Consider the following 15,719-nt stretch of genomic DNA (forward strand, 5'->3'; position numbering starts at 1 on the left):
GATTTTCTTCCAGGGCCCCTGAAGCCCCTTCTCTCCTGAATGTTTAGCAGAATACTTTGGACTGCTATACTATTACAGAATTGAATTCTTTTCACTTCCTCTGTTTCATCTCTCCAGCGAAGCCCCGAGATTCCTTCTCATTGGAGAATAATGGGCCCTGATCATTTTCCTTTTATTTCAATATTTTCTTAGAGATAAAACAATAAATATAATGCAGTTCCTATTACCAGATGTCACATACATATTATGTAATAAAAACCCCTTGCTAAACAAATTTTCCCCACTACAGTCAAGCACAGGGATTCCATTTCGAATGGTTATGCAGTAGGAAATGATTATTTATGAGCTAAGCCTTGCGGGGAAAACGGGAAAGGGGAAAGTTTCTTTTCAGGAGTAGGGACAGGGTTGGGCTCCAAGGTGAAACAGGAGATAGGCCACTGCCCTAGGGGTATGGCTGGGTGGCATCTCCAATGCAATCCTGCTGACATTAACAATAGCCTCACCAGGTTTGGGAGCCTGACTTGCTTGGGCCCTTATGGCAAAAGCAATGATGGAATCAGTTCTTCTCCAGAGGGTCAGCAGTGTCCCGTGGCTCTGGGTATGGGCGAGGGTGCATGCATGTGTGGGTGCAAGGGGAGGCAGTGGGCATGCAGAGGTGAGTGAGCAGTGTGCCTCCTGCAATTAGAAGGCAAGGGTCTCCCTACTTACCCATTATCTTGTCCTGCTCCCTCTGTTGGCCCCCTCATAGCCCTGTCCAAGCTCCTGATCCTTCAGAACAGACTTGCTCAGTGGCAGTGAGAAGTGTGAGTGTGGGGGAACAATGTGGGGGTTCTTGGTCCATTGCTCAGAGTACCCAGCATCAACAAACCACAAACCCAGGACTGGTCATGCACAGACCTGACTCTGAGGTTGTAGGGATGGGTCCTGTGCTTTTTCCTGGATTAAGTGCCACTTTGTTCTCCAGCTCTGGGGCCTGAGATGCTGATGGCTCCTTGCACCTGAGTGCTTCTCTCAATGCCCATCCCAACCCTCCACTTCATAGCTGGGGTGTCAGGGACCAGAGTCAGATCATGACCCCAGTTCTGTGGCTGGGCCACCACTGTCACAGGCAGGCTCCCCTGGAAGGCCTGGAGGTGCTGTAATCACTCTTTGTTGTCTGTGGCCACATCCTGCTCCCACTTTCATCTGTGGTCCCCAGGCAGATGCACCTCCCTCTTGGGGGCTCAGAGCTCTCAGCCATGGGCAGAGGGGTGGGTCTGAGTGCCTGTGAGGATAGGTATTCCAAACTCCACCTGTCCTTCTCCATCCTTCTTCATATGGGCAAGTTACCTTTCACCAATCCTGAGCCAGATGATCTGTTTAGGAGGGTGGCAGTTTCTTGCAAGACGGGCTCAAGGATGTACCTTGAAGCTGCATTTGGAGAGCATGCATCCTGCTTATGGAGGATTTGGGGACTGACTACTTTAGGAGGCTGAAGATCTTTTCCAAGGTACCCCTTAGTGCTGCTCTCATCTTAAATAAAAAGGAACCAGCTTCATCAATCTTCTCTAACAGAGGCCATGGTCCTGAGGATGGTTTCACTTGAATGTTAACAAGAGAACAGCTCAAAGGGCCAAAGCTTCAAACCAGGACAGCTAAATATTCTCCTGCTTTGTGAACCTGTTTGGGGATTCTAGGCCTGTGTCTGATGTAAGACTTAGACTGAATTTGCAGCCACTGAACACGTGGAGGCCACGGGCATTGGAAGTGGCCTAACACTTCACTGGTGGACAGCAGCAGAGGCGCAGGGCAAGGACGATGCTGAGCCATACCTGTGAGCCAGCCTGTTGGAAACAGGGAGAAAGGCAGATTTAGAAACTCAGACCCAAACAAAAAGGCAAGCAGAACTGAACAGCCTGGCTCATTGGTTTCATCCCTGCATTCCTCCACCTTTTCTTCCTCTCTTTTAAAGAATTTATTTTATACCTATTTTATACCTATTATGCCTGCCATAAAGCATTTTTTTTTTTTTTTTTTGAGACAGAGTCTTGCTCTGTCACCCAGGCTGGAGTGTAGTGTCTCAATCTCTGCTCACTGCAAGCTCTGCCTCCTGGGTTCAAGCGATTCTCCTGTCTCAGCCTCCTGAGTAGCTGGGGTTACAGGCACGTGCCACCATGCCTGGCTAATTTTTGTATTTTTAGTAGAGATGAGGTTTCACCATGTTGGCCAGGCTGGTCTCGAACTCCCAACCTTGTGATCCGCCTGCCTTGGCCTCCGAAAATGCTGGGATTACAGGCATGAACCACCACGCCCAGCTGCCACAAAGCCTGTTTTAAACACTGACATATCACTTTCTAATAAGATGAGGTAAAGATAAAACATGCCACAAAGCCTGTTTTAAACACTGACATATCATTTTCTAATAAGATGAAGTAAAGACAAAAGAAGTTTTTCTTATTAGAAACAAGATACACCATCACTTAGAGTCTTCAAACCCTGTTGCACTCTAACTTTCATGATCCAACAAAGCATCCATGGACCAATCTGCAAACTAGTTTTAACAGAAACATAATAGCTGTAAGCAGACATGACTTCCTAAATTTATTAGGTATGAATTTTACAAACATTACTTATATCTGTGATAACACTTGAGTTGGAGAATATTGCACCTTCTCCAAGTTGCATGGTGAGAACCACCAATAGTGTGGTGGAACTTATGGCCCTTTCCAAGGCCGTGGCTCTTGCAGCCTGAAGATGTCAGCCCACACATCTCCCCACGCTTATGACACTGATTTGGTGATCCACTAGGTGTCAAGATTTCCTCTGATAGCTTTGAATGGATCAATGGGGATAACCTCAAAAAAATGTATAAGTGGAACATGTTCCTCTTCCTTGTGTGGCCTGCCTGTTCCTTGGCACACCTAGAGGTGAACTGGGATGACTGGTTGCCCATTCTCTGTGTGAGATTGTAAGAAATGAAACCCACTCAGTTGCAGAGACAGCAAGAGGAAGGAAACTGAGGCAGAAAAGGAGGTGTCTGAGAGGAGGAGGTATTCTTTGGTCGGCCCGGCAAGGTGTGGTTACTCTTCACAGCAATGATGATTGCATTGGAAGGACGGGGGAGAGTTTGACAGGGCCTGCAGATGGCACAGAACCTGGTGCAAATGTAAACTCCCTAACATCGGGAGCTTCCTTGAGAAGTCAACTTCTTTTAGTCTATCAGACCACTGTAAATAGATGGGAATTTGTTCTTGCACCCCCACCCCCAATGCTTGTAGGAATGTCTGTGTGCCTATGAATGGGGAGATACCCATGTTCCAGTCTTCATGTAGTAGAAGGAATACCTGAGGATGCAGTTCCATTGTAAGCCTCTCTACAGTTTGCAAAGCACTTGTATGTAAAGTGTTGGATACTCACAATAATCCTGCAAGCCGATGCTGGGCTCCCTATTTTATGGGTGTAGAAATTGAGGCTGAGCAGTTTAAGTAGCAGAGTTGGGAACAGGGCAAGCTGTGCTGCTTGCTTTGTAACCAAGCCCTGTCACCACCAGGTGATGTCTTCCTTAGTTGGCTTGATTCTTTTCCACTGTTGACCCTGGGCCCCACCCATGTTTACAGACCTCTCAGTTTTCCCAGGCCGACTTATCTGGAGGCCAAGGGTGAGCTGAGAGGAAGGTGGAAAGTCCAGGCCTTGGGGAGGAACTCTGAGGGAGGTGAGGATGAATTGGCTCATCCACCCTCATCCTTTTCACTGTCCTGTCTTCTCCCTGCCTATTCATACCCCATCAGGGTCTGGTTGTACATAAAGCAGAGCAGGGCTCCCACAGCAACTGGGGAGTCACAGGCCCATGCCAGGGCTGGAGCATCATCATATCAGCAGGGCAGCACTGGAGCCACAGACACCATGTGAGCCCTGGAGCCTTCTGAGAGTCTGGCTGCTAGCAAGTACATTGCTGTTTCTCAGCTGAACTGTGAAAGCAACCCAAGTATCATTTGAGTTGTCCAGGTCTGAACTGTTCTTTGGCATTTAACTCAATCAGAATCTTGCAAGATCTGCTGGGATCTCCAGGAAGCCTGAGGAGCTCTTGGCTCTGAGTGTTCCTTCAGCAAATTGGGGAATGGTGAGAAGTAACACATCTCTGGCAGAAAAGTAGGGAAGTGGGTTTGATATCATTTAAAAAATCGTATGGTTACAGTCTCGGTAGGGTTCCCGAACTGTGAAGACTTTGGGTGAATCAACACAAGGCCCATGGTCACCCGTGTGAACAGAGCCTCGGAAGTTGTGTGTGTGCTGGGGCAGCTGTGATCTTTTTCTGGGCTTCTGTCTTGGCTCAGAAGAAGGAAGAGTTGGCTGAGATGTTTCTAGTAGGCCTCTTTGGTGCTTGACCTGGTCAATCCTGGCTGGGCAGACCAGAGGCCTCAGTTCCTTCTCAGCCTTTCCCAAATCTTTCCCTCTATCTCCAGCCTTTTCTTCCCAGAGGTGAGAGCTGGAGAACCTGAGGATGAGGGTCCTCTTAGAAGGCACCTGAGTCAGCAGGAATTCTTGTCTGAAAGCCCTGGAAACTAACGCAGGCTGGGGTGGGCTAAAAGGTGCTTCTTGGAAGGAAAGCTCACAGAGTCGATGGGATGCTAGAAAATGCAGCCCAGAGGTGGGCAGGGGCCAGACAAGAAGGATACACAGCAAATAATCCTCAGCTGTTCCCACCTGTTTTAGTTATTTCCTTGAGTGCCAAGGTTCTGAGTGACTCTGTGTGTGTGTGTGTGTGTGTCTCTGTGTGTGTGTGTATGAGGGGTGAGGGGGAGATGAAGGGAGCGTCTAATTGGGCAAGCCTGGGTCACAAGTCTACAACTTTTGCATCCAAGGGCTTGGTTGAGGGAATATTTGGCCTCTAGCTGCTTGCAGTAGGAGGCTGGGCCCTGCCTCCCACCAGGATTCCCCTAAGGTGGAAAAAGTGTTCAGTACCAGGTGGTGATGAAAATGACAACCGTGTACTACTACATCGTTAAGAGATATTCTTCCATAGCGTCAAAGGGTTTGAGGCACCTCAAAACTACTCTGCTAAACCCCAGCAATCTCTCTCCACCGAATTCCTGAAATTGGGAAATGGAAATATGGTCAAGGAGAGCAGAACACAAAAGCTTTCCTGCTAGAGCCAGAATCTTTGGGGTTTTTGGAGCCATGAGTATCATCAGAAAGGCATGCTCCTAAGCCCTACTGAGAGGGCCTGAGACCCTAAGTCCTGGGATCAAACGCCCCTGTCACCTCCAAGGTGCACCTTGGATAGGTCATTCCTCTCTGAGCTTTAGCTTCCACACCTACAAATGTGGGGCTAATTGGGCTTTTGAGACAATGAATGTGAACATGCTCGTACTTCTGAAGTACAGGTTGAGTATCCTTAATCCGAACATCTGAAATCCAAAATGCTCCAAAATCCAAAGCTTTTGAACACCGACATAATACTCAAAGGAAGTGCTCATTGGAGCATTTTGGATTTTGAGTTTTTGGACTAGAGATGCTGAATCAGTAAGTATATAACGCAAATATTCCAAAATCCTCCAAATCTCAAATGTGAAATACTTCTGGTCCGAAGCATTTCTGATAAGAGAGACACGATCTGTATTCTCTCACCGTGAGGCCCTCTCATTAGTGTGAACCACAGCCAATGCACAGGACTGTTCAGCCATGTCTGGGTACCCAGGAGCCCTGTCTGTCCATAAATGCACTGACACTCAAGGCTGTGAATTTTGCCTTCAGCTCAGTGAACAGAAACTGAAATCATTCCTAGAGACACTGTAATTCAAGCTCCAGCCCAGTCTGTTAAAGGACCTCTGATATCCCTGGTGCTCAGAAAGGTGACTTGTGTGTTTGACTGAAGGCTTAGGGGACTTCTGGAAGCCAGTCTCAGCTCTGCCATTAACTCTGACCATGTCACTTCACCTTTTGGGGCCTCATTTTCTTCAACTCTATTATGAGGAGAGAGGATCCCAGCATGTGATGAGTGCATGATCTTAATTATCCACATTAGTGCAAAGAAGCCGTGAGGTGTATGATTGGAGAACCTTCACTTGACTTGGGGGATGCACCGAATTGTTTGGGGGAATAGCAGGGAGTAGAGATATCAGATGTTCTTTTGTAGCTTTTTTCTTTTAAATGGTATTTTTAAAAAATGAATTTCCCCAGCTATTGCATTACTGAGTATATACCCAGAGGAATATAAAGCATTCTACGATAAAGGCATATGCATGTGAATGTGCACTGCAGCACTATTCACAATAGCAAAGACATGGAATCAACCTAAATGCCCATCAGTGATAGATTGGATAAAGAAAATGTGGTACATATATACCATGGAATACTATGCAGCCACAAAAAGAGCGAGATCATGTTTTTTTCCTTGGAAAATGGAGGGAGCGGGAAGCTATTATCCTTAGCAAACTAACACAGGAACAGAAAACCAAATACTGCAAGTTCTCATTTATAAGTGGGAGCTAAATAATAAGAACTTATGAACACAAAGAAGGAAACAACAGACACGGGGACTTACTTGAGGAGGGAGGATGGGAGGAGGGAGTGGAGCAGAAAAGATGATTACTGGGTACTGAGCTTAATACCTGGGTAATGAAATAATCTATAAAACAAACCCCCATGACACGTGTTTACCTATGTAAGAAACCTTCACATGTACCCCCAAACCTAAAATAAAAGTTTCATAAAACCATGAAAGGAGAGAGCGCCTAGGTGGAGGGGAAACCTGGCCTCAGAATAGCCAAGCAGAAGTTTGCATGCCAACCACCAAGCTATGACTCGACTTTGGTCTAAACATAAGAGAAAAACACACCTCTTGGATTTATACTCAGAACAGTTTAGACAGCTTTTTTTTCCCCCTGCTAAACAACTTCCAAAGTTTAGCCAATGATTCTCAAACTTTAATGTGCATAAGCCTCTGGAGAGCTTATGAAAATGCAGATTTTCAGGCTCTGTCCTTAAACATTCTGATGTAGAAGGTCTGGAATAAGCCCAGAATCTGCTTTGTTAGAACAGCTAGTCTTGGCCCAGACCACTTTTTGAGTAGCAAGCATTAGATTCTACAGTGTCCCAGAAAACGCTGACAAGCGACATGGGCAGGAGGTGAGTCCCACTGTAATTATGGTCGATTGTCATCTCTCTGGCCTCAGATTTCTTGCACATTTAGCCTTGTACTGGATGAATGCTACAGCCTCTTTGGGCTTTGTCTCCAAGGCTGTGGTATAGTCAAATCTCCCAGCCTGGCCAAAGCTGTTCTCCCCAACTCAAGGTTTACACTGAATTTCTAAAAGGGAAAGCCCTGAAGCAGGCTGCCTTACCGGAATCACTTGCAAATTGAGTGGAAGTTTCTCATCTTCTGCCTTCAAATTTGGTGGCGTGACAGCAATTGTGATGCAGATGACAACATTGGTGCCTTCCATTGGCTCTTGCACAGAAAAGTTGAATTGAGCATCATTCCGAGGTCCTCCTGCATCAGATAGAGCTGTTACTAGAGCTCAGCTTCACTACTGGGAATCCCGGGCGGGACCATGTCCAGTGCAGAGAGCTCTGTGGGGTTGTGTTGTAAACTCTGGATTGGAGACCTAAGGCCTGGGTCCTAATCCTCACAGTTACTACTTGAGATACAAGTTTATTTTATAAACCTTGGCTTCCTCCTCTTAAACACAGGAAAGGTTGTATAGTCCCCACTGTGTTAAAAATGTTTCTTAAACTGTAAAGTCAAAGTCTATTTTATAATGATAAGTGAAATTCCAGAGTTCCCAGCTACATGTGAGCTTTTGCATTGGTGGTAACCATCAGAGCCTTGAAATGGCGTGAACCACCCAAGCACAACTAGAGACAGGAAAATAGGCAGAGAGATGGCAATTGCTGTGCTCTTCTAACCAAGCATGCTTATCAAAGCCAGAACAAGAGAGAGCAAGCTAATGTGAAAACCATTAGATTCAAATACATGGAAGAATGAAGGTAAGTCAAGATAGAGATGAATTGATACACATCAGAAGACTGGACTGACAATGGGGGAGCTCTGCAAGGGAGTGGGGAGGCGTAGAGGACCATCACAGCATGGACGTGCCGTGAGGACTGGATAAGACGGTGCGTTAAAATGCAGGTGCTCGATCACTGGCTCCCTTTTCTTTTTCCATTGTAAGGTATTACTAAATATGGCCCTGATGTACAGGTTTTGTTAGTTCATTGATAAGCACTGTATCCAGGGGAGAGGGCCTCGGCCCTATAATCAGAGAGGTGTAGCTCAGAAAGAGGAATCAGTAAATTTGCTGCCCAAGAGTGACTCAGCAGCTCTTGAGGTTCTGCCCAAGACCTTCTGGTGACAAGGTTCTCTGAGCAGCAGTTCTGTAGATCACTAGAGCCTGGAGGTCAAAAAGAGGGACACCCTGGGGTATGGCCTCATTCAAACAAACCATCTCGACAGGCAGGTACCCAGAGGAAGGGATGCATACACATCCCTGGGTGTAAACACACAACAAACACACTCACACACACAAATGCATTGTTTATGCAGCCTCTATTATCAAGGATGTATAAGCACACTCTGGCTCCTCTTCACAGGGAGCTGTTTCACTCATCAATGCCACAAACAGGGAATGGGAGGTACAGGGAGGGAATGTGACTTTCCCAAGGCCATGATCAACAAGATTCATCTCAGGGGAGCTGAAAGATGGGCTCAGTGGCGCCTATCTGTGGGACTTCAGCAGGGACACACCTGCCAAGACAGGGCAGGGATAGTCTCCCTTGTGTCTGGGTGGTGCTCTCTAGGCTCAAGGACAGACAGGTATGACTAATTCCACTGCTGAGTGTTGGGAAGGCTGAGGACAGGGTGACCAATTATGTTTCCAACATCACAAGGCCAGTATGTAGCAAAGACAAGGGTCCAACCTAGGCCCCAACTCCTTTCCTGTGTTCTTTCTGCAGCCCTCCCCCTTGTTCTGGATGTTTACTGGAGGGTGGTGAGCCTGCTCTCCTCCCAGGAAGCGGGAGGGGGTTAGTGGAAGGATAGTGGCACAGCATGGAGGGCTGTGGGAGAATCACATCAGCGATTCTCCTGCTTGACCCCTACAAGCAATCATTTTACTTGGAGGAACAGTCACAGTCTCTTCATGCTGACACACTCCCCTCCTTTCAGCTTCAGGCTCATGGCCCAGAATCAAGGGCCAGAGAGAGCTGAAGCTATGGAAGGGCTGGGCTGGGGCAGCCAGCTTCCACCTGGGCAGCGTGACCACCCGTGTCATCATTACCTGCAGTGTTTCCCGGAATCACTTGCTTCCTAAACATTATTTGGGACCATCCTTCGTGGAGTGTATTTCCATGGTCCAGGGTAATTGGAATTTGGCTACATATAAACATGGAGACGAATTTCTGTTGGAAATCTTGACATGACATCCTGTTAAAAACAGATATACATCACTCAGTGACTAGTGGTTGTGTCCCCAGGGTGGGGGTTCCTCTGACTTTACAGCATAGCCACTGTCCTGCCCAGAGACCAATGTCTGAACCTGGCTCATTCACCATCAAGCACCCTTCTGTGTTTTTAGTCCTTCTGCTCCAGTGGCTGGGAGAGCAAGGACACAGTCAAGTTCTGGGGTCTGCCTGTCACCAGGCAGAAGCTTTATCATTAACTGCCATCTCCTTAACGCATTGATCCAATGGTGAGCCCTTTCATGGTCAGCGGGATGACTGCCAGTCTCTCTCTGCTCTGGGTTCTCTAAGCTGCTAGGAAAATCGTTTTTACCCTAGGCTGTTTTGCCAAATTTATTGTTGAGGTCTTTATCAGCCTACAGTTGGATTCCACACCTAAAATCCCATCTCCTACTGTGATTAAACCAGAGACACTGGGAAAGATTTCCTTCTAATCTATATTTGTCCCTCTGATTCTTAATTATTTAGACCCATGCTCCTTTCCACACATGCTAATTTTCATTGAAATACATCACTCAGTAAAACAGACAACCCTCTGAGGAATATACATGTCATGCTCTGAGATGTGAGTATATGGCCAAGAATGTGTTCTCAAAACATCTAGTCCTGCGTGACTTCTGGGTGATGAAGCCAATGTCTCACCCAGAGCTACAGAGTCTGCATCCTGCTGCTGTTTTTGAGGTCACACTAGAGGAAACTGGGGAGCTCGAGGGTCCCAGCAAGATGGTACAGAAGATACGGGCCTGACAACCATGTGTCCTAGCTTCCAGGAAATCACAGATTTCAAGCTTTTGGTGCCAATATTCTCTTTTACTATTAAAATGTCCTGGAAAGTTCAGCATTTCATAACTGAAATAACTTTCCCACCAAGAGGGAGCCTACAATAATTTTTCATCCAAAGTTTTTGTGTCTTGGTAGAGAAAATAGGCTCCCTCGAAACAGGTCTCTGCAAAGCTATTTTCCATCTTCATAAATGTTTAGGGAAAAGGGTAGGGATTGAAGACTTGGGCAATAGTTAAAGATTTAAAACACCGTTATATAAGAAGGGTAAATACCAAAACTCTCCATCTTCCTGTTTCTTATGTAGCTGGCTTTTCCGCGGGTCACGGGTTTCCTCCCACTCCTGAGACCTGAACATGGACAAACAAACCACAGGGTGAGATTTTCCAGTGCATTTTTTCTCAACCATGTGTGGGTCAACAGGGACCCTCTATACATGCCACCATTAGTTCCTGGGGAGCACATGGCAAGTGTCATTCCACCTAGGACAGGACCCAGTTATTCTCTACCTGTTGACGACTTCCAAACATCTGTCCCCAGCTGGTCTTCTTTCCTGAGGTCTAGATGGATTTATGTTGTAGTTCACCCCACATCTCTAATAGAGAACCATAGTGACCTCAAATCAACCTGTCCCTGACCATACCCATCCTCTGCCACCTCCTATTGCCTGAGTGAGAACATGAGGAGTCCCTCTCTCACACCCAAACAATCATCAGATAGCATTCATTAATTGATCCTACCTCTTAAACTCCTCTCAAAGCCAGGCACTTATTTCCATCCCTCCTGCTGTTACCCCAGTTCAGGCTCCCTGCCCTTCCCTCTAGATGTCCACCTGGTCTCCCTGAACTCAGTTCTGCCCACTTTCCCATCCGTTCCCCACACTGCCATTGAAATGATCTTTCTACAATGTAAACTTGATTATATTATTTCCCTGCTTAAAACCTATCAGTGGTTCCATATTCTCAAGGTAAAGTTCACACTCCTTAAAGAGAACCTTGGCCTCTGCCACCCTCTCTGATGTTACCAGTTTCTTGCTTCCTCACCTTACCTCCACTCTTGAATTCTATTCTCCAGCAATAGTGTCTTCATTTCCTTAAAACACCCCCTGCACCCCCAACTTTCACCCTGATGCTCACTGCACCTGGCGCCCTCTTCCTCCTCTCAGTTCTGTAACCTGCCCTTACTCATCTTTCCTCTTAAAGGGCATTGCCTCTGGGAAGCCCTGCTTGGCCCCCAACTGCCCTCTGTTCCAGGTCTTTTGAGCTTCCATAGTCCGCTCTGTTACTATTACTTTGTGTATTGGTTGCTATGTCTCACTAGACTCCCAGAGCCATGAGATTGCTGAGCCTGGCTGGCCATCCTATCATCGCAGGTGTTTTGCCCATGCCTTGGCATGTATTAGGTGGGTGCAAAAGTAATTGCATGCCTAATAGCACACAGTGATTTTTTGTTTGTTTAATTAATTAATGCTGCCCACTTCGTTGGAACGATATGTTCCAGAAGCCAGTCCTTGGGTCTCTGGCGAGGAAGAGACCCTCACAAGCAGAAGGCAGCAGCTGCCCCTTCTTCAGCCCACTCCTTAGAGGGGAGGCATGCTTGTAGGCAATGGGTTTCAGGGGCACAAAAGCTCAATGAGACCTTTCTCATGGATGAGGTTGCAGGGGGAGCCTGGGTCCCCTCTGTGCTAGGACAGCAAGGCAAGGGCCACCACTCAGGCTTCCGGTTGCAGTCTAAGGCAGTCAGATGTGGTATTGTAAAATGGCAATTTTATAATTAAGCGATAATTACATTTTCTGCAGTGTGTAAGGGAAAATAATTGTAGTGTAAATCAATACGCTATCGATTCATGCAAGTTTGCCTTTAAGTGTGTGCGACTGAAATTTCAATTATGGCTGAGATTAGACCATCTGGTTCTCTCCATCCATCTCCATTCCTAAAAAGTAGGGAAGAAATCAACCACCTGCTTGGAGACAGTGATTATGCAGTCCCCGTCACTTCCTTCCAGCCTGGTTTCTGGTGCAAAGTGGTGACCCTCAGCAGTCAGCTGAGGATACAATACGTGATCCGACAGAGCAGGTGCTGCTAGATCCGTCTCCCCCAGTCCCTGCTCTGCACACATCACGGCCATGTTCAAAAGCCTTCATTTATGCCCATGCCTGTAGGGGATAAATCCAGACTTCCGGCATCAGGCTGTCTGGTGTCGGCTCCCAGCACTCTCTCTCTCTGTTTTCTCTGCTTCAGGCCGGTTTGTTGGCCCTGAACAGACTATCGATGTTCCCAGAGGGGTGCCATAGCCTATGTGTCCCCCTCCTATCTAGTGATCTCTTCTGAAGTGAGTCGTACTTCCTCTACCACAAGGCCAACTCAAGTTCGGTCCCATCCATGAAGCTTTCCCTGAACATGCCAGCTCATGGGACGCTGCTCTCCCCCAAACCCTGGTGTCCCCTGTTGCCTTGACTGGTCATTTGATATTTAGCATGGGAAACATGGGCAAAACATCAATTGCGAATATAGTACCTCTTCTTCTACCCTAGGGAATCTGTCATTGTCATTTGCTTTCCCTCTACTTCTATCCCAACAGGCAGCCTCAAATCAGGGACGCTGGCTGATCCTGTCACACTCTGGGCCATATTTGGCAACTTGGTGTAATGACTGGGAAGGAGAACTGGAAAAGGACAGAAGTTATTAGGATTTATGTTGGAAAGGGCAAAGGATATACCTGGGAAGGAAGAAAGAATAGAGGCGAGAGAGGAGAAACTGGGGGGGTTTGACTGCCCGATTCTCCCAGGGGCGTCTGAGGTCACAGTTAGATTTATTCTAGGAATTCATTGTGCTGTATCCTCCCGTCTTCCATCTCTGCTTACCTCGCCCTCCATCCCAATCACACTTTCATCCCACACTGGCTGAGTGCCCAAGGGTGCCAAGGTCATGGGAGATTGGAGCGGTTCTGCCACAGCTTAGCCTGGGGCATCAGGTCTAGAACTGGCTGGCTCTGCATTTGCCTCCAGAATGCACCGTCCTCACTGTATTGATTTCACTGTGTGCTGGGCCTGTTCTTGTTTGTCTGAACGGACTGCACTTCCTTTCAGATCAAGTTCCCTACCCCCAGCCCCACTGGCGAGGATGCAGCAGCTGCTGTGTCACCACACTTTTCATGGATGGACATAGACCCCTGGAGGAGTGCGACTGGGCTGAGCCTCACTGGCTGCCCAGAGGAGCAAGTAACCTGTTGCGGCCCCTCTGTCCTCTCAGGACCACTGTCTCCTTCACAGTCAGCAAGGGGCTGGGGGCCTAGGGGTCCACTCCTCTGGCAGCTGGGAAGTGCCAGCCCAGTTCCCTGGGGAAAGCACTGACCACACAGCTGGGCCCCCATGGGATGTCTTAGCTCCTGTGCCTCCTGATTTAAGTGTGGAGAGGCGCAGCTTTATCATTTATATCCCAGGCACCGAGTACTCATAGGCATCCGGAGCAGCAGGGCAAGACTGGAGAGCTGAGTAGATTGGACAAAAGCATCATCCAAATCTTTGCATCACTTTCCCCAACTGCCCCCAGTTAGGACGCCTTTTCCACCATGATGTGACATGCTCAGGATCAGAATCCCATGGGTCCCTCCAAGGGAGGCAGTTCCTTCTCTCCATCTCTGTCTTGCCAAGTCGGGGCTTGGCTCCTGCCTGCCCTGCCTCCCGCCTCTTTTACTAATTCTAGGCATGTGCATTCCCTGCTGTGGACTGTAACCTTCTGGAGGGTGGGCACTGGGTCTTGTCATCCATATACACCTCACAGCACCCGCTTAACACAGTGCACTTAGTATAGGGGGTACACAGTAGGTGCCTCATAGTTGCTTGGCAGATGGCGTCACCGGAGCGTGAGATGGACCGATAACCATGTGTAGGTGTGAGCTGGACAGGCCTGCGGTGAGATGCACAGCGGCGAGACAACCCCTGCTCTCATGGGCAGGAGGCTCTACCAACACCAATCGTTCTGTGAAGGATGGAGAGAGGTTTCCTGAAGCCATACCCATCACTCCAGCGCCCTCTCCATTCAGTCTCGCCCCAGCCCCAGGGGTTCCACAGGGAGATAATTTCTTCCCAGCCCCTTCTGTATTGAATCTGTAAAGAAAACAGAAAACAAACTGTCAGTGCTCTACAGCAAAAGTCAGCAGAAAGGGGGATGAATGCAGCTGCTTTTTACCTCCAAGGACCAATTTAACTTCTGACCTCATTTGGCTGCAACCAGAAAAAATTGAAAGGGGAAAAAAAAATCAATGTCTCTCTACTGCCTGCACGGCGTTGGAAGGAGATAGACGAGGAAATGGCCCCTCATTCCGCTCAGCCCCTCGCAAGGGCAGATGCAACTTTATCATTCCCTAAGACTGCATCCCAGAACCTGAGTGAGTTGAGATTTAATAGCAGATAAACAGCAGGGGATGTTGCTTCGGGCTGCAGAGGACAACTTTATGGGTCCGCAGCCTCCTCCAAGGCCTGTCATGGATGGCATCTCTGTTCCACAGACACAGCCTCATTCTCTGCCGGCAGCCCAGTGGGAGCTATGGAGCAGTCTCAACAGCACTGTCGTGAGTGACGAGGGTAGAGGAGGCAGATTTGAGCAAGACTGAGATGGCCTGTGAACCAAGTTAGCCGGGGCTAGCCTTCCTCATCCTGCATCCCAGAGCTGATGAGATACCTCGGTCTGAGAGAAGATGGCCAACCATGGCCTGAACTTTCCCTGCTTCCCTCTCTCCCTCCCTCCCTTCCTTCCTTCCTTCCTTCCTTCCTTTTCTCTTTCCCTCCCTTCCTCTCTTCCTCCATCTGTCTCTTCCTTCCTCTCTCTTCCCTTTCCTTATCTTGTTTCCTCCCTCCCTCATTTTTCTCCTCCCTCCGCCCCTCCCTTCCTTCTTTACCCCCCGCCTTCCCTCATCTCTCCCTCCCTCCTTTCCTCCTTCCTTTCTTCTCTCCTTGCCCCCTGTCTGGGGTAACTCATCCTCACCGCACTTCAGATAAGGAGGTCTACCCCTTTGCTCCCTCACACCACTTAAGCCAGAGGGCAGGACTGTGCAAAAATGACAACAGCACAGCAGCCAACCCTTGAACCTGCATCCCCAAGAGCCAGCAGCCCTCAGCGTGGCGAGAGGAATTAAAATATGATTGAGCAGTAGCTGTGATATCGATCTGTGCTAATGTTGTCTGAGGAGACAGAGGCCCAGAGGGGTGAGGAAAGAGGCGAACTTGCTCCCTGATTCTTGGTCAGAGAAGACAGACAACACTCTGGGTAGAACAGACTATCGCTGTGTGGAAGAGAAGCCGCAGGTGGAGGCAGGGCTCAGAGCTAGGTGCCGGCTAACGTGCGCTAAGGAAACAGCACCGGAGAAGCTAAGCACCTTTCTCAAGATCGCTAAGACAGCGGTGGAGGCAGAATTCCAATCTAGCCACGGTCAGTTTCCAAAGCCCCGGCTCCTAGTTTTGGAATTGGGCATGAATAAAGGTCCGTTCTTGGATGTGGCT

The 15,719-nt window shown here is 48.2% G+C and overlaps 1 protein-coding gene across 1 annotated transcript in view; it reads right to left on the reverse strand.

Annotated features, from left to right (window-relative positions):
• Nucleotides 1-15,719, reverse strand: part of CAPN13 (calpain 13) — an 85,343-nt gene that overhangs the window by 21,811 nt on the left and 47,813 nt on the right. Inside the window, exons 8-12 of the mRNA XM_023217320.1 lie at nucleotides 14,236-14,327; nucleotides 10,494-10,568; nucleotides 9,258-9,403; nucleotides 7,323-7,471; nucleotides 1,812-1,823 (exon numbers count right to left, since the gene is read on the reverse strand). Coding sequence (XP_023073088.1) covers nucleotides 1,812-1,823; nucleotides 7,323-7,471; nucleotides 9,258-9,403; nucleotides 10,494-10,568; nucleotides 14,236-14,327 — 474 coding nt within the window. The remainder of the gene's footprint in view (nucleotides 1-1,811; nucleotides 1,824-7,322; nucleotides 7,472-9,257; nucleotides 9,404-10,493; nucleotides 10,569-14,235; nucleotides 14,328-15,719) is intronic.

This window comes from Piliocolobus tephrosceles, chromosome 15 (assembly GCF_002776525.5).
Source record: "Piliocolobus tephrosceles isolate RC106 chromosome 15, ASM277652v3, whole genome shotgun sequence".
Lineage (NCBI taxonomy): Eukaryota > Metazoa > Chordata > Mammalia > Primates > Cercopithecidae > Piliocolobus > Piliocolobus tephrosceles.